The sequence below is a fragment of the Papaver somniferum genome, unplaced genomic scaffold (genome assembly GCF_003573695.1).
Source record: "Papaver somniferum cultivar HN1 unplaced genomic scaffold, ASM357369v1 unplaced-scaffold_33, whole genome shotgun sequence".
NCBI lineage: Eukaryota > Viridiplantae > Streptophyta > Magnoliopsida > Ranunculales > Papaveraceae > Papaver > Papaver somniferum.
The window spans coordinates 1,890,310-1,917,255 of record NW_020644373.1 but is presented as its reverse complement, the minus strand read 5'-3'; the positions used below and the strand labels follow the sequence as shown (position 1 = coordinate 1,917,255).

Genomic DNA, 26,946 nt, shown 5'->3' with positions numbered 1-26,946 from the left:
GATACAAAGCCTACAAGGGAAGCGCAACGTCATTTGAATCCTCCCATGATGAAAGTTGTGAAAAAGGAGATACTCAAGCTTTTGGAAGTGGGTGTTATATACCCCATATCCGATAGCCAGTGGGTAAGCCCGATGCAAGTGGTACCAAAGAAATCAGGTGTGACGGTGGTGGAGAATGATAAGAATGAACTTGTCCCAACTCGTGTGCAAACCGGTTGGAGGGTTTGTATTGATTATAGAAAATTGAATGCCACCACTAGGAAAGATCATTTTCCATTACCTTTTATTGATCAAATGCTTGAACGTTTAGCTGGACACTCTTACTATTGCTTCCTTGATGGCTATTCAGGTTATAATCAGATTGTGATAGCACCGGAGGATCAAGAGAAAACTACTTTCACTTCTTGTCCGTTCGGTACTTTTGCTTATAGAAGGATGCCTTTTGGCTTGTGCAATGCTCCAGCTACCTTTCAAAGGTGTATGATAAGTATCTTTTCAGAATATGTTGAAAACATAATCGAAGTGTTCATGGACGACTTTAGTGTCTTTGGTGATTCATTTGACCTTTGCTTGAACAATTTGTCACTAATCCTTGAACGATGTGTTGAAACAAATCTTGTGCTGAATTGGGAGAAGTGCCATTTTATGGTAACTCATGGCATAGTTTTAGGCCATATAATATCTTCTAAAGGCTTGGAAGTTGATAAATCTAAGATTGACCTTATTCGTGCTCTAACCCCTCCCACTACGGTGAGGGAGATACGCTTTTTCTTGGACATGCAGGTTTTTATCGTAGGTTTATCAAGGACTTTTCCAAGATAGCGTCACCACTTTGTAATTTATTGCAAAAAGATGTGGTTTTTAACTTTGATGAAAAGTGTGTGGAGGCATTCAATCGCTTGAAAGAGCTTTTGATTTCAGCCCCTATCATTAAACCACCGGATTGGAGCAAGCCTTTTGAGCTCATGTGTGATGCAAGTGACTATGCGGTTGGTGCGTGCTTGGGCAGCGTGTGGGGAAGATACCTCATGCTATTTATTATGCTTCTAGAACGTTAAATGAGGCCCAACAAAACTACACAACCACTGAAAAAGAGTTGTTAGCCATTGTTTTTGCTTTGGAAAAGTTTCGCTCTTATCTAATTGGTACAAAAGTTGTTGTCTTTTCTGATCATGCACACTTAGGTACTTGCTAATGAAGAAAGAAGCGAAACCGAGGCTCATACGATGGATTTTACTCTTGTAAGAGTTTGATCTTGAAATCAAAGACAAGAAAGGAATTGAGAACACCGTTGCGGATCACTTGAGCCGCCTTGCTGTGGACAAGGAAATTATCCCATTGCGTGAAAGCTTCCCGGATGAGCAACTATTTTCAATTTCCTTTGGAGAACCATGGTATGCCGATATTGTTAATTACTTGGTGTCTAAAAAAATCCTAAAGAACTTGTCTCGTGTTGAGAGGGACAAACTTAAGAAGTTGGGAAACAAATATATATGGGATGATCCATACTTGTGGAAACATTGCAGTGACCAAGTAATAAGAAGGTGCATTCCCGAATGTGAATTTATTCTATATTGTCTTTTTGTCACTCTTATGCTTGCGGAGGACATTTTTGGAGTAAGAGAACCGCTCACAAGGTGCTTGAAAGAGGTTTCTATTGTCCAACCTTGTTTAAGGATGCATATATATTTTGTACAACTTATGATAGGTGCCAAAGAACAGGCAATCTAGGTACTCGAAATCAAATTCCACAAACTTTTATTCAATTTATTGAAGTTTTCGATGTATGAGGTATTGATTTTATGGGTCCTTTTGTCAACTCCCATGGGAATTTTTATATATTATTTGTTGTTGATTATGTCCCTAAATGGGTGAAAGCTAAGGCCACCCCAACTAATGATTCTAAAGTGGTTTCAGATTTTGTGCAAGCTAATATTTTTGCAAGGTTTGGAATTCCAAGAGCCATAATTAGCGATGGGGGTTCTCACTTCAAAAACAGGTTCTTACAAAACTTGTTGAAGAAGTACAATGTGTCGCACAAGATTGCAACACCTTATCATCCCCAAACAAATGGACAAGCCAAGGTTTCCAACCGAGAGGTGAAATCCATACTTGAGAAGACGGTGAACCAACAAGGAAGGATTGGAGCATGCGACTTAATGATGCTTTGTGGGCTTATAGAACCGCATACAAGACACCTATTGGGATGTCTCCTTTTAGGCTTGTGTATGGTAAACCTTGTCACTTACCCGTGGAGATTGAGCATAAGGAGTTTTGGGATATTAAGCAATGCAATATGGAGATGGATGGTGCTGGAAAGCAAAGGAAGTTACAATTCCAAGAGCTAGAGGAGCTTCGCAATGATGCATTTGAAAGCTCACGCATTTACAAGGAGAAAACGAAGGCATTTCATGATACTATGATTTCTAGAAAACAATTTTGTGTTGGGCAGAAAGTGATTTTGTTTAATTCTCGCTTGCAATTATTTCCGGGTAAATTAAGGTCACGTTGGATTGGACCATTCATTGTTACTAATGTGTTTTCTCATGGTGCAATAGAAATTCGTAGCATAGCTACAGGCAAGGAATTTAAAGTTAATGGGCACCGGTTAAAACCATATTATGAGAACTTCTCTTCTGAAGTGGTGGAAGGAGTTAATTTTGTGGATGCAATCCCTCTGGAGGAGTCATAGAAAGCAAGGAGATAGTCAGTCTGACGACTTTAAACCAAGCGCTAAGTGGGAGGCAACCCACCGGTTTTGTATTTTTACCTTTATCTTTTTATTTTTTATTTTTTAAGTATTTTTATCTTTGTTTTTGCATATTATTTGCGTAATTTCATACCTTGAGCTTCACTTTGGATGAGTTAACTTATATTGAGGACAATGTAAAGTTTAAGTGTGGAGGAGCATTTATATGTTTTTAGAGTTTGATGCTTTTTAGTAAAAAGCAAAATCTAAAATAAAAAAAAAAATGATACTTCAAAACATAGAAATATGTGCCTTTAGGATGACACTGCCAATCTATGTGGATGAAACCGTTTTGGTTGCGGGAGTTGAAGAACCCATTAACTACAAGGGACAAAATTATTCAAGTGTTAGAAATAATATGAAAGTTGTTACCATAGCTCGGAATATCACCATATCACTTTCTGTTTTTACTTTTGCAACCTTTATGTCATATCTATGTGATTTGATGGGTCACTAACATCGACTTGTTATTGCTGTTAGGATGAAATAGTGTGATTGAGTTACTACAAAAAGAGAAAAAAAAGAAAAAAAAGAGACTGACCAATTGACCAAATGGAATAAATTTGACACTTGGATAAAGCAATATGTGTGTGTTCTCCCTGTCTCCGTCGCCTAAGCAAGCGTGGAGTGTAAGATCCAAGGGAACTATCATGTAATCTGCTGACAAGAAACATGCGCTTGGATCCACAAGATCCAATCATGATGTCAAAAAAAAAAATTGTTATGGTGCAATAAAATCGACTCCCGGTTCCCTTGTATATGCCAGTGAGTCGATCTAGATTTAAGTTTATTGACTGTTGGTTCCCTTGTATATGCCAGTGTGTTGAAATTAGAATTCATACTAGTAGCTCAATCCAATAGGATTCATAGGTTCATCATTGGAAGCGACCTTCAGACAGATATGGGAAACATCAATCACTTTAGTAAACATCGCAACCATCTATATCTATTTTCATCTTCTTAATCTATTCATTTGTGAATGTGGTTTGTTAGTTTCCGAGATTGTGGCTTGTTCGACTTTCTTAACATTGCTTAATTTATATATATTAATTTGGATTCATAACAAGGTACATCCTCTTGCAACCATTTTGGATTCATTCATGGATTTGTTACAGGTAGATGGAGTTGGAAAAATAGATTTTGTAGGCAAACCTCTTGTAAACCTTCACGAGACTACAATTCGTCCACTAGGGACACCTAGGGGTTCAAAGGCTTGTTATTTATGCTAAAAGTGACCGTAGGCTCGACGAAACGGAGTTGTATGTATGTTTTAGAATTCTTTTGGTGATTTGCTCGAGGACTAGCAAAGTCTAAGTGTGGGGGAATTTGATAGGTGTCCAAAACACCTAATTTTATATCTAATATTTATGCTTTCTTTGCTATTTTTCTTGTAAATTATATATCTTATGTTTGGTTTTGAGTGTTTAGGTACTTTGGAGTCATTTGGAACAAAAGAAGAAGAAACGTCGCTTAAAAGGCAAAAAGGTGCAAATGATGTTGGAGACGAACTATTTCTCATTATTTGCTTCTATCTCTTAATTTCTTTCTGAAAAGCATGTCGGCTTTAGTGATGCAAATATATGTCTGAAAAGCACGACTGTTTTAGTGATGAAGAGAAATTGTAGAAAAGAAGTGGGTCTGAAATGTAAGAGACGGCTGATGTTGGTGGAAGGATTCGAAGAAGAGCAAAAGCGTCAATCCTCATGTGCAATTGCTACTGCGAGCAGAGCGGAGCCGAGCCAAACCAGCGATAGGAGACAACTAATGCAGCTTAGTCTAGAAAAGCAAGGGGCGGACATCTTTGTTGGCCCGTATCTAATGAGTGGGTGCTGTCTATCCTGAGTACCCCTTATCTGCTTCACCTAAGTGGCTATATGCACTTTTATTGTACTACAGAAACCTAAATTTCAGAGATAACAAAATCATTGGTTTTTATTTCTTCACCTGAAACCCAAAATGGCTGCGGCTTGAGAGAGGATGGAAGGAACTACTGAGTTCAGATTCGATGGAAGATGAGAGTGTGAGATGCAGAAATCAGAGGATCGATGAAGAAATTGATGGGGGTTTTGAATCTGTTGCAGTCAAGAACAAGATGAAGAGGAAGTTAGGGTTTTGTTGAAGATGATCGATTTTAGAATCTGGTGATGTTAATTATTGATTCAAGGGTTGATAAACCTTGGGTGTGTGCTTAATCTCAAGAATTTGTGCTGTAATTGATTCTTAAACAACACAGATAAAAGATTGAAGATGTTGTTGCATTCAGATGGGGTTTTGAGTTTGTGTTCAACTGGGAATGGAGAGAATTTAGTGGTGTTTGAGACCAGAAACAGGGAGGAAATTGAGCTGTTGAACTCGCGGATTTTGTTGGGTATCTGGATTAATCAGTGGCTCAGTTTTATGAGGAGATTATAGCTCAAGTTTACAGGCAGAGTGTGGGTCAAATTTTGGGCATAAATCAGTCGAGATTGCAGTCGATCCAACCATGGGTTTGATGGGTTTCATGGAGGTCAGATCGAGTCCGTCATCAGCTCAACTAGCCGCTGTGAGCAATAGGTAACAACCACATCCAAGGATCGGTCATAAGATGTTAATTAAACGAGTTCTGGTAGTTTTGAGCTCGCATTTGGGACTGAGAATGAGTTGTTTAGTAGCTGAGTTCATATGGGTTTTCTTGGTTTGAATAGAGGAGATATGGGTTCGATTTGAAGCTGGTTTTTATGGTTTTCTCTCCTGCCATCCAGTCACAGGAAATGTTGCTGCTACAATGAAACTGCTAAGTGTATTTCGCAGGAGTAGAGAGCAATCAACACATACAAGTAATGGCATTGCAGGTGGTAATGGATCTGGAGATTGTTACAAGACAGTGCAGGTTAGGAGTCGAGATGGACTGAAATGACAAAGGTTCTGGTGGAGTTGCTGGTGCAGAATGGATGCTCGTACAACTGAACGATGTTATTACGGGGTGTATGGAACTGTTTAGATGAATGTCTAGGGCAGGTACAGCAGTTTCAGGTGCAGGTTGAGAATGTAAAGAAGAGATGGAAGCAAACCATTACTCTGGTGGTGTCAAATGGAATCGCTAAGGAAGGACTGAGGATGATGTCTGATGTTGGTGGTGTTTCAAGAGTTTGTGATTCTGTGAATGAAGATGAATCTGGCAGTTTGACAGATTTGTATGGAACCCAAATGGATGCAGTAGCTTTTGTAGTTAATGATGGAGCTGTTGCTGTTGAGCAATTGCAGGAGGGAGTTATTTGGTGGTGGACAAGACTGAGATAGATACTTTGTTGGTGCTGTGAAGCTGAGATTGAAATGACAGTGGTTAGAATTGCAGGATACTGCCTGGTGAAATGCCATTGCGGATGGAGTTCAGTCTGTGATGCACCAACATGGTACAACATTGAGTGTAGCCGTGCAAGATAGCAACTCTGGCCTAGACCATAGTGAATCAGACTGAGCCAGACCTGACTCATCTGATTAGCCATCTGACCCATTGACTCGGTGTGAATCAGTTGACTTCCCGAGTTGACTCGTTTGCTTCATTTGACCGGTGGCCGGGTGGACCTTGCCGGTCACCAGAGATATGTTCCGACTACTTTTCCGGTCAACTTATAATTATACTCGCGATTATGAAAAAATTAGGTCTAAATTTGCAATCCAATTTCTGATTCTTTTTGAGTTCAGGATTTTAAAACTCTATCAAATTTTTGATTCGGTTTAAAATCAGAGTTTAGATTTGTTATCGTCTCATATCAATTTTCAGTTGAAGATAAAATTTCGAAAAAATTTTGGAGAAAAATTTATGCCAAATTTTTCATATTTCCCAATTTGCAGTCCAGATAGGAATTTGTTTATTCACTCATAATGATGGAAGGATTTATTAAATCCAGAAATTTCAAAATATATTCATTGGAGCTGAACCAGTCATAAACATGATCAAAAAAGCTTATTTGCTAGATAAGTATTCATTGATCTTTACTTATATTTCATGAATCCTTTTATAGAATGCACACTTTTGGGTCTCAATCTTACAGACCTAATGCATATCAGAGAATAAATATGAAAAAGTAAAATCAGTTGATCTTCGTACTAATGAACCATGGTAATTATCATCTCTTTTTGAGAAAAAAAATTTGTTTGATTAAGTATTTTCGGTATGATGTATGCTCAAGTGGAAATGTCATATACATCAAACTTTTTTTTTGCAGGACTCTGGCGAAAAACCCATTGGGTGGGTTTATACAATTGTCTACCTGTTTTGTATATAGTAAATGCAGTTGGTGCATCCATTGATTTACTTGAAGCGCTTTGGAGCTCCCTTCCATGCATACAAACGCTTACTGTCTTATAAATAGCGAAAGAGACATGTAGTGATCTTCCTTAGCATTATTTATACACCAGGTTGGCTGAGGCAATATGTATGTGCACTAGAACAAACGGTAAAAGAGATATCTTTTGAGATGAATGTATCTCATACTTGTTTGGACAAATGTTGGTGTTAACATTATGGGTTGTGGAATATATTAAATTTAGTTGTGTTCAGAATGTTTATGTGTAGAGGGTCGGAATTTGTTTATTTAGATGATGAAAATGCAGTCAACGGATGAACACATACTTTTGGTATCTGAGTGGTCATTGCTCATCTTTGAGTTTTAAAGAAAAAGTGCGATGTTGTTTCTAAGAGTGCAATTAAATGCTTGTTTAAGGGATGCTGTAAGTGATGACATGTTGATTTCATGTAGGTTGTGTCAGAACATGAAAGAAGGCGGAATAATTCAGTGCTTGTCAATGCGTTACCATGTACTTGCACTTGCTAAAGGGAATTGGACTTGTTGTTTCTCCTCTAATAGGTGAAACCATTTCGTCACATTTATGCATTTCTCTTGGTTAACATTTTAAAGCTTTTGACATTGGGGTTTTCAGTGTTGTCTGCAGTTCAGATTGTTTACATTGGTGTTTTAAGCTCCTTTCGACAGCTTTTGCCATACACGAGGTATGTATATTCTACACGTATATATATCGGAAAATGGGCCATTTGTCCAAATACTTTTAAAACATGGTTCTAATGGACGAGTAAAAATTAGTATGGGTGAAATGTACACAAAAAAAATAGTAAGGATGAAACTAGATTCATCCTGGCTTAAACTTAAAAAATAACGAGGATGAAACTGGATGCATTCTGATGTAAATTAAAAATAAGAAAAAGTATTTGAAAATGGATAGGATGAAGCTGGCTACATCATGGCTATTTTTATATTTTTGTCCATTTAAACAGTATCAAAATCTAGATGTCTTTTTCACCCAGGAATTGTTGATTTTGATCTTTTTAACCAATTTTGTGTATAATATATAATCTATCTATATTATAAAAAGAAGTGATGTCTGTCTATCCGGATATATCCGACCATCGATTTCGTCGTGTCGGATCCCCAGGGTTTCCTGATATTGATACGGTCCCTTTAGTAATGTGGTTCCTAATGCCGACACTAATTGCGTATGGAGCCTTTCCTCATATAAATTTGTTTCCATAAGGTAGTTGTCTACTAATTCTAATTCCAAGAGATGTATTAAAGACTTCGCGACATCTCTTCTGTGAGTATTCTGTTCATAACAATAGGCTTTTCGTGCGTTAAATTTTTATGATTGATTAGAGTGTTCATAACAATAGGCTTTTCGTGCGTTAAATTTTTATGATTGATTAGTGTGTTCATTCATTAATTTCAACGGAAACCGATTGACGCAAAGCTATTATAATCGGTGATTTGAACAGAGATGAAGAGAACCCGAGGCAAAAGTTTAGAAAATTAAGTTTCCTTCCACAATTAATCATTCTGTTTGTGTTGGTATGTTTTTCAATCGAACAATTCTCTTCTGACTTATCTCTTCTGAGACCTCATGCAAATCCTCTTTTTGATTCTCTCTTCAATTCCCGAGCCTACTATTCAGGGTTGATGGAACTTTGTCTGAGGAACTCTATTGAAGCAAAGCTATTGCTTTTGGATTATAGCGCTGATGCTTTAAGTTTCGGTTTCCTGATATGATTGTGCTTCCATTAATAGAAAAATAATGGAAGAGAGTTTCCTGATATCGCTGTGTTTCCTGAGATGACAGAAACTGTGGAGATTTGGGAAATATCATGGACAAGTAGCTGGCCGAAAAGACAACGGAACAAATGAGTTGTTGCTGCTGTCGTTAAATTGGTGAGGAATAAGAGTTTGCTGCCCTTAAATCAAGTTGTTACATTTGAATCGTGAAGATTATGAGTGGTGAATGGATTCTAACCTTAGAGTCGGCTGATTAAATTGGCAACCGTTCCCTTGGTATAAACATATGAGTTTTTTTGGGGTTTTCTTTGGGCGCTTCTGTTTGATTCTGTCTTGACATTACAGGGGTTGATGTTGAATTCCCCGGGAACTTTGACATTGGATGTTTATATGTGGGATCATCTCGGCAGGTGTAACCCCTAATATTTGATTTTTATTTTTATTAGTGCCTTGGTTGTTTAGTCTTGATTACGCATGGTCTGTTATGATTTTTTCTTAAATTTTTTTACTTTTTTGGTAGCCCAATTAGATGAAACCAAAGAGTGGAGTAACTTATGCGCGGTTAATTGCATCAAGTGAGACAACTACAGTACGTATCATTGTATTTTGGCTATTTTTCAGTAGCCTGAATGAATTGTCTTCTCTTTGAACTATTTTTTTGGGAGACGAACATGAGAGGCATTTGTATGACCAAACCCTTAAAGAGTATTGCATCTAGCATGTTGTTCCATTTAAGATTACATCCTAACAGTCACTGTTTAAAAAAGCATTTTGGGCGCGCTTTTTGACGCCCCATTTCCAAAACGCATCATAACTTGCGCTATGAAATTAAGTTAATATTAAGTGAAAACTACGGTCACACCCATTTTTTAATTTTTTTCCACCGGCAAACCCACCGTCCCAAAAGTTTACGGGCGCACCCATTTTCTATTACAAAATTTCCCTCAAGCCCAGAATTTATAAAATTATGTTTTGGTCTTTGTTTTAACCGAACTACTTCTCAATTCTTCTTCTTCCTCTCAACTGTAGTGAAATACCAAAAGAATTCGCAAGCGTATTATTGAAGAATGCTCTAAATTGGAGAGATCAGATGAAAATCTTCATCAATGATGGTGTAATTAGGGCTTAACAAGGAGAGATGTGAAATTTGTAAGGTTTCTTATCTAGATCTCTTGATAAAAAAACTAAGTTTTAGATTTGATGGATGGAATTGGGGTTGAGGTTTCTATATGATTTCCCCTTCAAAACAAAGTTACATCAACGATCGACCTTAAAAGGATGAACCCCTTCTCTTTCCTTGATTTTGCTTTTGAAGTAGTCAAATCTAGTTATTTGGAAGACAAATTTTAGAAAAAAATATTTCATAAAAACCCAGATCCTGCTCTACATCGAAAATTGATTTTCTCTCACAAAAAAATTTTAATTAAAGATTTGTGATTAGTCAAACTGGATTTACAAACCCGTGTATTTAATCTCAGAAAACTTAGATATTGAGATTTGCAAATTTACCCCGAATGACGGGAAATCTGAAATTTTCGGTAGCTTACATGTTTGTTTTTTCATATTTTTTTTTTAAATATGCAATATGCAATGCAAGTACTGTTCAACTATCAATACATGACTCGCGAGACTTCGTAAATGATTCTTTAGGATTCTATTTAAGTTGATGCTGTGTAGACCTCTTCTGCAGTTCTTGTTAAGTCTCTCTGTACATCTATATTTTGACAGAGAAGACGATTTTACAACCAGTTCACTCCATACTACTTGCAACACAGACTGCACACATATGTATATAAAGTTTTAAAGAGAATCTAATTACAAAGAGTCTTGGATGAAATTGACAGCTTACAATATGGTGGTTACAACTTAGTAAACCACATCAGTTCCAAAATATCATTAGTACAGGAGAAACGGACAATTTTCCTCGAACTAAACCTGGAACTGTTCCATTTTTGTTCCTCTATGTCTATTTCTGCAGTGTTGTCCACAAACATAATTCTGCGGAGAAACAAAAACATAGCTTAGAATGATTCCGATTCCTCCTGTTTTATTCATTGAATTATTATTAATGTTGGACTAATAATTTTTAATTTTTTCAGAGTTGGTGGTGATGGACTGAATATGATTGTGAGGGAGTGACTCTTGTTGGGATGAAAGGGGCAGTGAAGCGTCTCTTCTCTTTATATTATTTCTGTTATGGAGAAGCAGTGTTTTTACTTGAAGGTTGGTGCTATTACGCGCAACACCTTAGGATAACGATATAAGCTAGCGTTGTTCTGAATGGTTTGTTTGTGTATTGTATTGTGCATGCGTAGGAATGCCTAACAAGAATCGTTTATGGATTTAAGAGACTGAACACAAAGGAGTTAGGTAAAGATAATTTTTGGCTGGTTTTGTACGGATTGTTGCCGGAAGTTCAACAACAATGAACTGAAATTGGGTGTTTATGCTGTTTTGGTTTGTATGCATGGGAGATATTGAAACAGGAAAGATGATGATAATGCCGTTATGACTGCATAACCTGTCATACAGTCGAGAAAATTTCTGCGTAACATGTTATGCAGTCGTGAAAATGGATGCATAACCTATTATGCATCTACAAAATTTGTTGCATAACTTGTTATGCATTCCAGAAAACGGTTGCATAACACATTATGCAGCAACTTTCTTGGCACTATTAAAACCAACAAAAACAAAGACTGCATAACTTGTCATGCACCTACAATAACATCTGCATTACATGTTATGCAGTCACGAAAATGGATGCATAACCTGTTATGCATCCGAAAATATGGCTGCATAATGCAATATGCATCGAGAAAATTGTTGCATAATCTTTTATGCATCGACAAAATAGATGCATAATGCATTATGCATCAATTTTTTATGTACGCACTAATACAATGGTTACATAACTTGTTATAGATGCATAACTTTGTTATCCAAATGCATAATTTGTTATGCAGTGGAGAAAATGGTTGCATAATTTGTTATGCGTCTGCAGAATGTGTTATGCATCTTTTTTGGTGGCTGCATAATGGTTATGTATCAAGTTTTTGAAAATTTTGCCTAAAATGATGATCACCTCCGATTTTTTCGTGAAAAACAAAAATTTGATATTCTTGTTTGTACTCGTTGCGCAGCTCTCTTAAAAAGATTTCCAACGATATAAAAAATTTGTAACATTCCAAGGCGCGGATTTTTAGATATGTTATATCCAAGTTGTGTTTCCAATTATACCCCTGATGTATAACCTGTCATGCGGATGCATAATCCGTCATGCATACATTTTTAAGAATTTCATATAATTATGGGTGTCACGGTACCCAAAATTAATTGTGGGCTTGACAATGAGAATATTATTTTTTTTGGGTCTCCACCTAATTTCCCCTAATATTAATAAAAAAATAAATAACCGGCTTTTAAACATAGCCCAGTAAAATAATAGGCCCTGTATCTTATACATATATTGAAAAAACCAAAACAATCTTGGACTTCTATATTCTATTTCTATAAGAAGAAAACGTTTCTTTTTCCTCTTTTTCTTCTAGTCTCTGCCCTTTCTTCTTCGGCATGGTGATGATGATGGTTGCTATTTTGAGGATGATTTGGGCGATGCAGACATTCTGGGATAGTTACATAGTTTAACTATTCCCTTTGTTAGGTTTCAGAACTTCTTAATTTCCATTCACAACTTAGTTTCATACAGATTTTTTGATTTTATACTAGGAAGTTTCATTTACATGTATAAGTATTTATTTCTTTATATTACTAACTATTTTGCGTGGCAGCACTTTACTAACGCTTTTTAATAGCGCTTTACGCTTTACTAAGTGAGCGCATTGCTTTACGCTTTCGCTATTTTAAACACTGTTAATAGTGATTGTTTGCGAATAACTGCAGCGTCCTAATCATGAGGATCCCTTAAATCACGAAACAGTAGTTGTATTAAGGAATCATTTAATCAAGTTGTGTTCTTCCTTCATCTCCTAAGGTTCTTCAAAGTTTCTCTAATGGCGAGAATATTTGCTTCTTAAGATGCTAAACAAGGTATGTATTAGGAATATATTGAAACACGACCTTTGAAAATAAATTCAATTCCTCCCTATTTTTAGATTAGGATTCAAAGCTCCGTTATTATTTGCTTCCAATGATTATGCTCTTTTGTTGAACCCCAGAAGCCTACGGTGGTGTCAAGGGATCTTTTTTTTTTAATCAAAGGCCTTCAAAAAGGCTAATGGTCCCCTCAACTGTTGGTGCTAGCCAGGCAGGAGGCACAGACCAGGACATGGAGGATTTCTTATGTTTTTCCCATTGAGCTAGCTCATGAGCAACAGAATTACAAGTTCTAGGTTTAAAACTAAAAATACAAGATGATAACTTAGAAGAATACAATTTAATGTCTTTGAATATGGCATCCGTACTAGAATCACCATCAAAAAGTCCAAAAGAAAATTGTTCCACCAGTTTTTTTGCATCTTTTTCTGTGATGATATGCATCACCTTCTTATCCACTGCTTTCTTTAGAACTCCCCAGATAGCTCTAGCTTCCGCTTCTTCTGCAGATGAAACTTCAAACACTATAGCAGCACAGAAAGAAGCTTTACTAGTGAAATCTCTCATCACATAACCTGCACCATTTTCTCCAGTAATGTCATCAAATGCTCGATATGTGTTACATTTTATCCAACCAAACGAAGGGGGCATCCATTTGTCACTTAGAACTATAGGGGTAGTAGTGGTAACAATAGGGATAATTTTCCTGGTGAGTAACATGGCTCTGGCTCTTTCTATAACAACATTATGATTTTCAGATAAATTTTGAAAAATCAAGTTGTTTCTACTAGTCCAAAGAGACCAAAGGATAGCAAAAAAAAGACCTTGAGAGTCATCAGGCAGTCTGGAATTTTGATCCAGAAGCCAAAGCATAAGCCAATGATGGAAATTTTTCTGAGAAAAAAAAGAGGTGTTTATGCAGAAGCTTGATAAAAAACCAGACCTTAGAAGCAAAAGGACACAAAACTAAAGCATGCATGATACTTACACCTAGCACAATCAACAGAGTGCATAGGCATTCTAGTGTGAATGACAGTTCTAGCAGGTAGAGCATTTTTAGCAGCTTTTCAAAGGAATAATTGAATTCTGTAAGGAACTCTAATTTTCCAAATATGCAACCAAAGATTTTTACAGGGAGAGGGTTTGATGCCTCTGAGTCCCAAGTAGGCAGATTTTGAAGAAAATTTATCATTCTTTGAAAGATCCCAAGCCCTCCTATCAGGAGTGCAAAGCTGGCTTAAGGGAATAGTGACAATCTTCTTAACAGAGGCATCATCAAAGTGGGTGTTAAGTCTGGACACATTCCAGGTTCTAGTGTTCTCATCAATGAAGTAGTCAACTTTGATACTGGGATCAGGCGGGACAAGAGGGTTGGGGGTTGCAGAACCCAAAGATGGAATCCATTTATCACACCAAGGATCAATGAACTTTCCATCTCCAACAGTCCAGGAAATAAAAGGTTTTATCAACTCTTTTATAGCATGTAAGCATCTCCATGTCCAAGAACACTTATCCGGACACCTAGCATTTAGAAAATCAGTTCTAGGAAAGTATTTAGCTTTTAAAGTCTTGGCTAACATGCAATCAGGGTTTTCAATAATTTTCCAGGCATTCCTGGCTAACATAGCTAGATTGTTTATTTCAGCCTTTCTAAATCCCAAACCACCTTCAGATTTAGGAGAGCAAAGAGTATCCCAACCCAAAAGATGGAGCTTCCTATCTTTTGGGTCTAGGGTCTCTCCCCACCAGAATTTACAAAGGTGAGCATCCATCTGTCTACAGAGATGTTTTGGGACTAAGAAAGCACCCATATGAAAAAGAGGAATGGCTTGACCAATGTGTTTGACCAGAGTAGTTCTAGCAGCCTGAGAAAGGAGCTTATGTAGCCAGATAGTAATTCTGGCATCCACAGCTTGGAGAATACCCATATGCGTTTGGATTTTTGAATCCTGGAACACAGTTGGAGTCCCAAGATATTTCTATCCTAGATCTCTGTTTTGAATATCCAGAATGTTAGCTAAAAGAGACTTCCTATGCTCAGGAATTCTTCTACTGAATAAAATGCCAGATTTATCAAAATTAATTTCCTGGCCAGAGGCTAGGCAGTATTTTTGGAGGTAGTCTTTTATAGCAGTGAAGTTTTCTATGGTAGCAGAAGTAAACAGGAGAGAATCATCAGCAAACATGAGTAAGTCATCTCAGGGGCATTTTTACAAACTTTGATACCACTCAGGGTACCCTTCCTTTGAAGACTATCTATATAAGAGGAAAGAGCCTCAGAACAGATGATATAGAGATATGGGGACAGAGGATCTCCTTGCCTTAATCCTATTTCTGGTTGGAAAAAGCCAGTAGGACTACCATTTAAAAGAATAGAATAAGAAACTGTGGAAACACATTGGTTTATGAGTTTAATCCAGTTTTCAGCTAGGCCCATTTTTCTCAAAACTTGTTCAAGGAAAGACCACTATAATTTATCATACGCTTTAGACATATCAAGTTTAATGGAAGCAGTACCCTCAGCTTTGTCATTATGATTGACAAAATATATGGCTTCATTAGCTAGAAGAATATTATCAGAGATACACCTCTTTGGTATGAAGGCACTTTGGTTTTGGGATATGATATTGTTCATAAAGGGTTTTAACCTGTTATCTAGAGTTTTAGAGAGGATTTTGTAAATGAAATTACAGAGTCCTATGGGTCTATACTGGTTAACTAACTCAACTAGAGGGACTTTGGGGATAAGAGCAATGTTGGTATGGTTAAACACTTTAGCAATATGCCATGTTTTGAAGCAGGTTTGGGTCATATCAATAACTGCTTCTCCAACAATATCCCAATTTTTTTGATAAAAAAGGCCTGTAAAACCATCAGGGCCAGGGGATTTTTCCCCCCCATTTGAAAGACAGCATTTTTAATTTTCTCAGCTGTAAGAGGTAGGTTTAAAATGTCATTATTGTCAGTAGAAAATTTAGCAGAAAAATCATTCAAAATCTCATCTTGGAATTGTTGTGGTTGAGAAGAGTAAATATTTTTGAAATAATCTATGAAAGAATTCCCTATACTATCTCTATTAGTTAGAAGAGTATTAGAGGAATCTTTGATCCAACTGATACCATTTATTTTTCTCTTGAAACTGGTGACTTTATGGAAATAGGGAGTGTTTCTGTCACCTTCCATAAGCCACACCTCTCTATACTTGTCTTTCCAATAAAGTTCTTCCAGAGTGTAAAGATACTCTAGCCTGGCTTTAAGTCTAGCAGTAGTGTTAGTATCAGTAGGATCAGAAATCTGCAGAACTAACAACTTTTTCCTAATAGTAGATATATCAGTTTGAATATTACCAAAAGAAGATTTGTTCCAATCTCTGAGACCTTTTTTGGTACTAAGAAGTTTTGCTCTTAGTTTGTATGCTGGAGATCCTATAACATTAACAGACCAGGAAGTGGATATAATGTCCCTGCAGGTGGGATCCTCAATCCACATAGCCATGAAATGGAAGGGTCTAGACATACAAATATCCTCATAATTGAATCCTATATGCATGAGGCAATGATCAGAAGAATCCCTAGGAAGGTTATTAACACAAAAATTTGGGCAAAGATGTTCAACAATTTGGTTTAGGAAGCATCTGTCTAACCTTTCAAGAATTAAACCAGGACCTTGTTGCATACTGGACCAAGTGAATCTAGGACCAGAAAATCCAGGATCATGCAGGTTAAAAACAGAACAGAAGTTTCTAAGATAATCAAAATCAGAATCATTAACTTCAATGCCCCCATTTTTATCTTCAGTTCTTAGAAGGGTGTTGAAATCTCTTATGAAGAAAACAGGGTCATCTATGGGAGAATTAGGTTGTAAGCACTGTTGTTCCCAAAAGGCAGATCTAAGACTACTATTAGGTTCCCCATAAACAAAGTGAATATGGCAATTTTTTGGGTGTATGATGTCAGTTGAAGTAACATAGATGCCCCTCAAGCTGGAAGATATAACATTTAGGTGAATTTCCTTTTTCCAAGCCAACACAAGACCACCACTTCTACCCACACTAGGGACATTGAAAATGCAAGGAAAACCCATATTTTTAAGTTTCCTAGCCGCCATATCTTTCCCCATTTTAGTCTCAGAGAGAAAAATGATATCAGGGTTAACATTCCTACATAGCAAACTAAGTTCTTTATTAGCAGTTTTTTTCCCAAAGCCTCTAATGTTCCAAGCAACAATGTTGATATTGTTAACAGGAAACTGGTTTATAGTAGAATTGATGTTATCAGATAAAGGGTTTGAAGGGATAGAGTTTACCTGAGTGGTAGAATCAGATCCACCACCAAGATAAGGTCACCACCCTGAGAAGTATATTGGGAGGAATCCAGACTATAACTAGCAGCATTGAGAAGAGAATTATTGCGGACACCATTGTTTCTTAGGGAATTGTCATCAAGTACATTATAGCTCCCAAAAGAGTTAAAAACTGGTTGGGTATTGAGGGAACATAGATCAATGGCTGATAAATCCCCCAATTTGGTAATTGGAGGACAGAGTTGAGCATAATCAGGTTCAGTAGAAGTTTGTTCTTCAGGGATAACCACTATACCATCCAAGCTAGAATTAGCTCTAGTGTGTTTCCTTAAATCAGCTACGGGGTTAATTTTCATTTTGAGATTTTCTAGAGAATCTTGTTCAGCTGAATTAATTGTTCCTCTAGTGGTGATTGGATTGGTATTTGGGATAGCAGTAGTTTTGAATCGTCTTGAAGAATTTGTAGTACGGATCGGACCACTAGGGGTTGACTCAGCACCTGAAATAGAGGCAGCCACAATAACATTTTGAGTTGTAACTTGTTTGAGAATAATTGGCAGGCCACTCTCCAGATGAGTCAATTGTTGCTGAACAGGACCAACATCAAAGATCTTTAGGGTAGTGGATCTGCTTACGAAAGGACCCATCTGAAAAGTGTTAGATAAGATCTTCTGAATAGTATTTTCCATAATTTGATCAATAGCTTCTGCTTTTCCTTTGTTGCACACTTCAATAATAAGAGTTTCAATCTGTGTTTCTGGAACTGTTTCAGTTTGTTGCATGATGGTATCAGTAATGGCAGCAGAGGAGGAATTTACTTGCTTGATTGTAGGAGGCATCATTAGCTTTGAGACAGCTGGGAGAACATACTTGCTGCATGAAGTATCAAGTTCTTTGATATTTTTCTGTTTCAACTTCCAAGCAGGACAATTTTGATCTTGATGATCAAGGATGCGATAAGAGTTACAGAAATACCTTGGTACTATGATGTGTCTACATTCAATCAGGAAAGGTTAAGTTCTTCCACTTGTAAAGAGGGGAATACCTGTTGGTAAAGCTCTCTGAACTGGGATTCGAATATACACTTTGACATTCTTCTTAAGAGGATGTTTACCAAAAGTATTTTGAGCTTCAATTAGTTCCCCCATATTGAGAGTGAGTTTCTGTAGATCCTCAAATTTTGTGCATTCATTTGGAATGTTGCATAGAATGAACCACATGATTTCTTCATCAAACTGAAGTTGGTGGTTTGCATGCCATCCTTGAACTGGAACTACTTTCAACACCATAAGATATCCACAAACAAACCAAGATTTTTGAGAATTGATTCTGTTAAAGTCCTCTTCAGATAAGAAACGGATAAGAACTTTATTTCGCTGGCCATTAATGGTAGTAATAGTGGGATGTTGAGCTAAAGGCCAGTTATTGCAGATGTAGAACCTGATTGAGGAGGTTGGAATCAAGGTTTTACAACAAACATATCCTGCTATGCACCATTTTCAATTTCTATCAGCTTCAGCTAGAATGACTTTTTTATCAATGAAAATTGGTTTGGCGAGCGTAGATGGTAAAGTTAATTTCTCAGTCATTTGAGCAGAAAGGGTTTGGATTTCTTGGTTCAAAGTCTGAGTGTTTTCTGAAGAGTTTGGGATTTACATAATGTAAGAGAATTGGATATATATGAATATGGTTTGATGGAGGTCAGTATTCCAAGTAAATAATATAAGATACAGTTGTAGAGAAAAGAATCTCTTGCTGATACTATGATGGTATTGATTACAGAAAATCTCAAACCATTTGAGCAGGGGGGTAGTTTGTTTGTTTATGGATTTGAACCTTAAAAGAGGAATGAGGAAAATGTTGACTATGAACTAGAAAGATTTCAGGAGAAATTTGGTATAAGGTAGTTGTTGTTGTACTGCAAAGATTGCTGTGTGGAATAGATTTATCATAAGGAAAGTCACTTTCATATTCTTGCTTTATGAACACTATCAGATTTGAGATATTGACGTGAGTGTTACGGAATTAAATCCGTGTAAGGACAAACCCAATAATACATTGTTTGTTTTTCTGAGATAGGTTTGGTTGGTAATGCATGACGTACTTTGAGGTTGTTGGATATTTATTAGGTTTGTCTTTTCTCAAGCCGCGAAACGAAATAATGGTAATAGAATTATAAAATGAGAGGTAAAGAAAGGAGAGGAGGGAAAATATTTGGTGTTGATGATGGTTTAGAGGGTATTGTTGTGGTTCAATAGGTAACATAGATTTGGTTCTGTTGCTAGTAACCCATCTGGCAGACATACCCCAGGCCGCAATGGTGCCTCTCAACTGGTGCTGCACTCTTCTAGTCTGCATAAAACACAAAATTTTAATTAGACCCCAACTTACTTTATGAGTAGATAACCTACCAATACACCTCTTGAAGACAGTTCCATGGGGGGTTATGAGTAATGAAGGGGTTAGGTGTTGAAAATAGGTGTTTATAGGGAAATTATGGTGGAGAAGTTGGAACAGTACGCATAGCTTTGAAGAGGCGTGAGGAACAAAGTGACGGAACTGATAACCAAAGGCCTTAAATGACAGTTAATGAAGGCGTGTTTCCCTTTAAAAGGATGGTTACGGATGAAATTAGCATAACCATTAGCAATTTTACCAGAAGAAGGAAAGCTTAGGTTTAAGAAATCTAAATTAGATAATGGAAAATCAAGGTAGTGAGAATGCTTCCAACAATGGTGTTTCCAATAATCAGAATGATTCCCCACTTTCAATCCTCTTTGAACAAGCCGAAAATCTAGTTCCGACTTTGAGTACCAGTGAACTTCAGCAATTGAGAGATCACATTCAAGCAGAGACTGATCACCGTCATCAAGAAATGAGTCATCGACATGAAGAAGAAGAACAAAGGAGAAGAGAGGAGAAGGAAAAGTATGATCGTAAGTTTGCTGCATGGAAGCCCAAGTTTTTGGCATATGATCAGAGGAAGGGAGAGGAATGGATGAAGAAGCATTCAGACTGCAAGGGATATGGGAGTGCAACCAAAGAGGATTCTGAGGAATCAGAAGAGGGGATGGAGTATGATATTGAGGAGGTGAACACCAGCGATTTGGATTCTGATGCTGCAGCAGATAAAGCAAGGATGGATGAGTATAATGATAGGAAATTGAAGGGGATATTTGAGTTTGAACTGTTAAATCCCAAGATTTATGCAAGGACTATGCGTGAGGGGGAGAGTAGCAGTGATAGTGAGGAGACCCTAGAAGATGAGACCGATGGAGATCGGGATGGAAGTGATGCTGATGATGTTGAGAGTACTCCGTCGTCTGTCGACACATCTCCTGCACCTTCTGAAAGTGCTGATGAGTGGTTCCGAGAAGAGGAGGATTGGAATTCTGATGATGATGACTATTAGTCGTCTCTTCACAAGTACTGGGATAAGCCAAATCTTCAATGTTAGAGAAGATTTTGAAGATGGTCACAAGTTTTTGACGCTATGGTATTTCCAGTATCTCTTCTCATTCCTCCTAGCTCTATGGTTGATGGTGTTACTCTTCTTTTGTCGGACGGTTCTTGCTTTCTTTTGTTGGTGCAGGTGGTGTGTATAGAAAAAAATGGTTGAACAGTTGTTTTGGTTTGTTCTTTTAAAACTTTTCTGGTGGTTATGTTCTTGAAATGATAGAAGTTTATCTTGTTTTTTTGGCTTTAGAACTGTAGTGCACCAGGAGGTATTGATTTTGTTGAATATGCTGGAAAGAAACTCTGAAGTAATGTAATGGTTTAAGTTTCTGCTTTGACTGATTTCAGTGATGTTAATGGGATTGTAACAAAATTTCTTAGTGCTATTTTCCTCTCGTGTAAGAACAAAGGTATGAACTAATTGTGTGTTACTGAAAGAGATGTAATTTGAAATTGGTGTCAGGTTCTTGTGCTTGAAATTGTTGTAGATAGTATTACAAAGGTAGAAATAACAGGCTTTTAGCAGACAAAGGATGATTGAATGAATTAGAGTAGAAATCAGGAGATCTAGTGTATGAATTGTGAAACACATTCAGGAAGATTTTCTTTATATCACGAAAGGTGTCTTTGTTCAATGTAGAAAGGGAGAATTTACGGAGATCCGATGAAGTATTAGATCATTTCTTTTGTGTCAAGGGATTTCAAGTGCGCATCTTCATCTTAGTATTTTCTCTTCTAACAGGTAAGATTGAGATGTTCTTTACATTTATTGAATCCATATCTTCTTTTCTGGATGGGATTCTGGATCAGCGGATGCAACAGAAAAATGCACTTCATACAAACTTGAAAGTGGCTGAGGAGGAAGTGATTTTGGTCCAAAGGGAAAAGTGATTTTGTTTTTCAGGATCCAGGTAAATGTTTGTGTTTAGGAACTGAATTTTTTTCCAATAGATTAATTTATACAACACTTGCTGTTTAAATTTGTATAGTCCTTTGTAGTCCACCTGCTGATAAATTTTTACAGCCACATCAAGAGATGCTAGCAAACAACAATTGATGATTCAGTCATATTTAATTATGTATACGCAACTAAATTTGGAAAGAATTAAATCTATGATGAGTATATTACTATTGTTTCTTTAAATGGCCGAGAAGGCGAAAATTACCGAAGAAAGGGTCGAGGAGCTTGGAGACTGGGTGAGAAGGGAATTTCATGTCGCTGGAAACAGTTGGGATGTGCTCCATAGACGTCTCATCTCTTCTACTGTTGGTTGGTTCATTGTGGAGGTTAAAAGGAGAAGCCCGTTTAGGTTTTTGGATTAAGATGGCATTTATGTTACATTATGAAACTCACTTATTCCGCAAAGACCAAACCCTTTTGAATCTTGAATTGTCAGAATTAACGGGATCTAAGATTGTATCCGAAACGGATCGAGCTACAAATAAACAAACCTCAAAGAAAAAAGCAGAAGAAGAAAAAGTTGTTATGCATCTGTTTTTGTTTTCGTTATTGATAGTGTTGTGGGAAAGAAATGGATATTATATTATATGTTATTACTAGGGTATGACCTGATGTTGGCTTGACGTTGCTGCTATAAAAAGTTATCTTCTTTACGTATTTAACATTTTTCCTATATATATATATATTTAAATTTTCTAACACTGGTTCAACGTATGTTTGACTCTTTACAACTTGTTGTTCCAGAACGCTATTTATTTATTTTTGACTGGCAAAGAAAATATTTATTGATCGCAAAGAAGAGAAGGTATAAGAGGCTTATACCACCTTATTACATACAATCTTTAGCTAAACATAATCAAAAAAAAAATTCCAACTTTTCATGATCTCAGAGTGGTCAACGGACTCAAAACTCTTATATATCAAAGACCAACAATGATAAATTGCCTTCTTCATTATAGTCGCTACATTATTAACTTTATCAGGAAAAAAATTTAGCATTCCTTTCAATTCAAACACTTCGAATTAAGCAAACTGGAATAAAATTCAATATTAAAGAGATAGAAGCATAAGTATGCGCTAATTCCCAAGCTAGTGATGATCTTTAATTAACAATCACCAATTTTTACTTAGATATGTTCTTCTTTTTTTGGTTGAAGTATACTTAAATTTGTTTTGAATGCATTATTTTACACTGATAACTAACCAAAAATACATAAAGCATCTTATCTTATTAATAGGGGAATTTTATATTTTTACTTAAAAATGTGCAAAATATAGAAATGTTAAAATTGAATGGCAACAATTTTCACATAACTACAACCCAATATAATCCCAATACCTTTTACGAAGTTCTAAAAATTTATACAAACAGAAAAAGAATATGATACAAAAATATAGGATTAACATCCAACTTACTTCGGAAATCAAAGAGAATACACGTATATATACCTTTTTATACATAACCTATAGTAAACCTTGAAAGGAACTTTAATGCTTGATGACGACGGGAGGTCAGATCTGACCTATATGTCTGACCAACTATATAAGATAGCCCACCCGAGACTGAGAAAGATTGCCCTATCTTTATCAGTAGATTGGTGTTAGGAAAATCTTTCATCTAGATCAACATGCCAACGATCAAACGAAAAAAATACTTATAAATGCATGAGTTCCAATAGCTCACCTGTATAGTTTGTGAAAAATGATAGCTTATTCAAATGAGTAGCTTGAACTGAGACTACTAAAATGACCAAATGCAAGAGCAAGTTATTTCATGACATCCCAATGAGTATCAATTTGTATCACTTATACTTTATTTATTTCATGACATCCCAATGAGTATCAATTTGTATCACTTATACTTTATTTCCTTGGATCATTATTAACTGTAACATACTGGGGTAATCTATTTTCCGTAAAAGACTTGGCAATGTAACTCTTTGCGGTCCTTTTTTTTTTCTTTCTAATTTTTTTATTAACCTAAGCAATTATGTTACAGTGATGTAATGTATGTATATATATATATAAATTTCATTTGGTATGTGATACGTAAGACTCCTCGGGGGAAGGATTGGTTTTTAGACAGCGGAAGACATGTAATCTTTTGTACGTTTTCTTCCGGTTCGCTCTTCAGGTTTTTAACTCCTGGTATTCTTGTTCTTTTGTGCCTTATTTCCACTTTGATATCATTTTTAAATTTTTTCTTCTCCGAAAAAAGAAAAAGAAAAAAAAATACAGTTAATTACGTAGCCTATAAAGCATAGACAACATATATTTTTCTCAAAGAAAGCATGCTATTTATAGGTTACATATACACATTACATGTAACTTTGAAATACCTTAACAACGCGTTCGTTTTAGACTATTCAAATCCCAGGAATTCAATTCCGGGGTAATCCTTTTTCCTCCAGAATTGAATTCCATTCCTCCCGTCCGTGGATGCAATGGAAAAGGAAAGTTTTAAGGGAATTGGATTCCCGCGGAATGCAATTCCGTAATTTTAGCGTCTGTTCGGTTGAGTAAATTCCCCCGGAATAAAATTCATGGACTCCCAAAAACCTGAGCCGAACGCGCTGTAAACATCATCATACAAACATCATACAATTAAGAGATTCTAGGCTACAAAATCATTTTTCTTTGAAACAAAGTATACCAAAAATTAAACTATTGATTACAGTACATTATTCCTTGATAAGATAATTCGCAAATTAGAGCATTCCTTTTTAGACTCATGCTTGCTTTCATTATAGCTCTAGCAAAGAGATACACGAACTCTAATTAGTTAGCCAACGATGTAAGTTTCTCATTTATTCCCACATTCCTAAGTCCTCTGTTCAAATCCATCTCAATCTAATTGTACGGTTTAATGACCCATAATCTATATTTGTGCCTTACAAATTCATGAAACATGAACTAAGCAAGTTTTTATGGTCATGTTCTTTTGCTATCTCTGTCTGCTTACAGTTTAATTGGCCTTACTCCCAGTGGTTATGTTCTTGTTATTCCCGTTTGCTTACAGTTCAAGTGACATTGCCCCCTGTTGTAAGGTCATTCTCCCCAATTATGAAAGGTAACTACCTTTGCTGACCTGCGAAAAACATAAATGATTGCACCAATGACATAAAAACATTACATTTAAGTTTCAGTTGTTTAAGGGCTAGAATCCCCAAAATAAGTATCAGTAAGGACCAAAAAGGATCTACATGTATCCTTTAGTGGGAGCCAAGTGTTTCGAATAATGGAAACAAAAGTTGGGGCTTATGGAAAAATGTGAGGCTTCTATATATATTCTACGGATTTCCTTTTGTTTTAAACACTTCATTCTCTTTCGATTTAACTGCATTACCAACTTAAGACGTCCAAGGTGGTATAACTGATGCATATTTATTTTAAGTTTTTTTTCTTTAAAAAAATTAACAGGAATTGTCTTTAAAAGAAAATAATTTTCAAGGTCCATTCATATGTTGCATTCTAGTGTTGCTGAGTTCTTTATTTTTGTAAAATTAGTACATAAATGAGGAAAAAAATACACGTCAATTCATGCTGGGTAAATATGAGCCTAAAGAATTCTAAGTTCTGCATTCATATCAAAATAGGAAAACTCACCCACCATGTTGTATTAAAAAGCATTTCTCAGCGTAGAAATAAAATAACAATTGTGATTAAACTACCTTGAATCAATGATACTACTATTAACAACCGCAATTTGTATTATATCATCTGCTTCAATCTCTAATTCTTTATTTCCTTGTCCATAAGTAAATTGACACAAACATAATTTTTAGCGATACTATCTCCATAAATTTGACTATATTGAAATATTAAATCATATATGATCGATACTAAGTGTGGCTAAAATTTCAAACCTTCCTATGTTTGATGGACATAATTAGTTTATTGTATGGGAGGCCAACATGAATCGTACCACAGTTCTGCTCCCAAGATGGCATAGAAGAGACGTCAAATCAAAAGGCATCCTTGAAGTCTTCCCTCGTTCCTGTTTTACAAAAAGCGAAATGGATGAAGAACACTACTACCTTACATGGAATTCACAGATCACACAAACCATATACATCACTAAAATTCATATGAAAAGATTTACAGACATTGTGCCAGGACACAACAACAGTCTGGTATCTTACCTGGAAGAGTTTATCGAAAACCTGAGTTATTAGCTAGAGATTGTATAACTGGAATGTCTCTCTCATTGCTAAATAGGAGAGCTAAACGGTCCCCTTTAGAGAACTTCTACGTGAATGGAACTGTAGGTTTTATCCACATCCCACATAAAATCCTACAACCTTTCCATTGCGATCTTTATACACCGTGAAAGATTAACATTGAAACTGAACATTCGTGAGATGACTCAAAATTGAAAATTGGTTGAAAGAAATAATTAACATGTCAATTAACCCAAATCAAAGAAAAAGAAAATAAAAAAATTATCTCAAATCACAAAGAGACATACCTGGGGCTGGGATAGTAGTAATAGATCTGTTCAGCGGGGAAAATTGTTCAATATGTGTGTGGGTTTTTAATTGAGATTCGGTTGTTTCTTCCGCTTTAAGTGATTGGATTTATGACACATATTAATTGAGATGGGTCATGAAACGTTCAAGCGTTTTTTTCTACTGTGTTATTTTTAGGCTATGTAGGGTGAGTAACCAAAGACCTGGTTGAATGTGCACCGAGAGATTTTTTTTCTTTTTTTTTTTGATGGAAGAGGCTGATACCTCAAATTTTCATTAATATGAAATTGCTAACAATAGCACCGATTACATCAATGAACGGATTAAGAAGAAGAGTACAATGATTATATAATTCGAAACTTAAAAGATACGAATAATGAAAAATTAACTAAATATACATAATCCGACAAGGAAAAAGTGCAATTTTAATGGGAGTTACCCATTTTGTTTGATCATCAATGGTTCGAAACCATTGCAGTTGATGTTCACCGTAGAACTTAGATGCTTCCATAAAGAGAAAGTGATATGCCCAGATTATTCCGATCGATTTCGATGTTTGTTGATCTTGTCTCCAGAAGAACCGATCAATAAGCAGTTGAAATAGATCATCCTTGATAAAGTGATCGATGATAAAGCAGCACCACCAAAATACGCCTATAAGGCTAAAATAAACCACCAGAACGGTGTATTTGAAATCTGGATTGCAATAGTATGACATCCACTTTTAATTATTAAGATATATATACATATACAAATCCTAAACTACTCTGCCCAGATCCTAACAAAATCAAGATCCGGGAAGAAAACTAATTTAGATAAATGAGAAACCCCTTAAAGTTTAGATGAAAATAGGTTGAAGATGACAGTTGTTGAAGATAACTAAATCTAGATGAATATAACCGTAAACAG

General features: G+C 36.2%; 3 protein-coding genes and 1 long non-coding RNA gene across 17 annotated transcripts; 2 read left to right on the top strand and 2 right to left on the bottom strand.

Moving 5' to 3' along the window:
* The first annotated feature begins 4,665 nt into the window (after positions 1–4,665).
* On the top strand, positions 4,666–9,483 carry LOC113342031. 13 transcript variants are annotated; one of them, XR_003356342.1, is made up of 6 exons: positions 4,666–6,851; positions 6,958–7,599; positions 7,673–7,742; positions 8,861–8,949; positions 9,139–9,203; positions 9,314–9,483. XR_003356342.1 is itself a non-coding variant. In XM_026586697.1 (6 exons), exons 2-6 carry the CDS (start codon positions 7,548–7,550, stop codon positions 9,143–9,145), a joined length of 279 nt encoding a protein of 92 aa, XP_026442482.1. In that variant the 5' UTR covers positions 4,666–6,851; positions 6,958–7,547; the 3' UTR covers positions 9,146–9,307. The 13 variants fall into 13 exon arrangements, 6 of the variants coding, with proteins under 6 accessions (XP_026442482.1, XP_026442481.1, XP_026442480.1 ...); XM_026586697.1 differs by lacking the exon at positions 9,314–9,483 and adding an exon at positions 8,520–8,592 and having other exon boundaries at positions 7,685–7,742; positions 9,139–9,307; XM_026586696.1 differs by lacking the exon at positions 9,314–9,483 and adding an exon at positions 8,520–8,592 and having other exon boundaries at positions 9,139–9,307.
* A 3,525-nt stretch (positions 9,484–13,008) lies between these two features.
* On the bottom strand, positions 13,009–14,777 carry LOC113342005. Its single transcript, XM_026586674.1, has 2 exons — positions 14,103–14,777; positions 13,009–13,743 (listed from the first exon to the last, which is right to left on the bottom strand). Exons 1-2 carry the CDS (start codon positions 14,775–14,777, stop codon positions 13,009–13,011), a joined length of 1,410 nt encoding a protein of 469 aa, XP_026442459.1.
* A 5,072-nt stretch (positions 14,778–19,849) lies between these two features.
* On the top strand, positions 19,850–20,563 carry LOC113342004 (transcription initiation factor TFIID subunit 11-like). The gene has a single exon (XM_026586673.1). It carries the CDS (start codon positions 19,850–19,852, stop codon positions 20,561–20,563), a length of 714 nt encoding a protein of 237 aa, XP_026442458.1.
* A 3,586-nt stretch (positions 20,564–24,149) lies between these two features.
* Positions 24,150–26,118, bottom strand: LOC113341975. 2 transcript variants are annotated; one of them, XR_003356291.1, is made up of 4 exons: positions 26,037–26,118; positions 25,711–25,883; positions 25,494–25,565; positions 24,150–24,656 (listed from the first exon to the last, which is right to left on the bottom strand). It is a non-coding gene; the product is annotated as an uncharacterized LOC113341975 (long non-coding RNA). The 2 variants fall into 2 exon arrangements; XR_003356292.1 differs by having other exon boundaries at positions 25,711–25,914; positions 26,037–26,060.
* Between the last annotated feature and the right edge of the window lie 828 nt (positions 26,119–26,946).

Coding starts and splice junctions, on each gene's coding strand:
- LOC113342004 (XM_026586673.1), top strand. CDS start 19,850: ATGGAAAATCAAGGTAGTGAGAATGCTTCCAACAATGGTGTTTCCAAT.
- LOC113342005 (XM_026586674.1), bottom strand. CDS start 14,777: ATGGGTATTCTCCAAGCTGTGGATGCCAGAATTACTATCTGGCTACAT. Junction 13,744..14,102: donor ATGCCTCTGTTAAGAAGATT/GTCACTATTCCC, acceptor TTTTTTTCTCAG/AAAAATTTCCATCATTGGCT.
- LOC113342031 (XM_026586692.1), top strand. CDS start 7,418: ATGTTGTTTCTAAGAGTGCAATTAAATGCTTGTTTAAGGGATGCTGTA. Junction 7,600..7,672: donor TGTTGTTTCTCCTCTAATAG/GTGAAACCATTT, acceptor TGGGGTTTTCAG/TGTTGTCTGCAGTTCAGATT. Junction 7,743..8,860: donor CAGCTTTTGCCATACACGAG/GTATGTATATTC, acceptor CTGAGATGACAG/AAACTGTGGAGATTTGGGAA.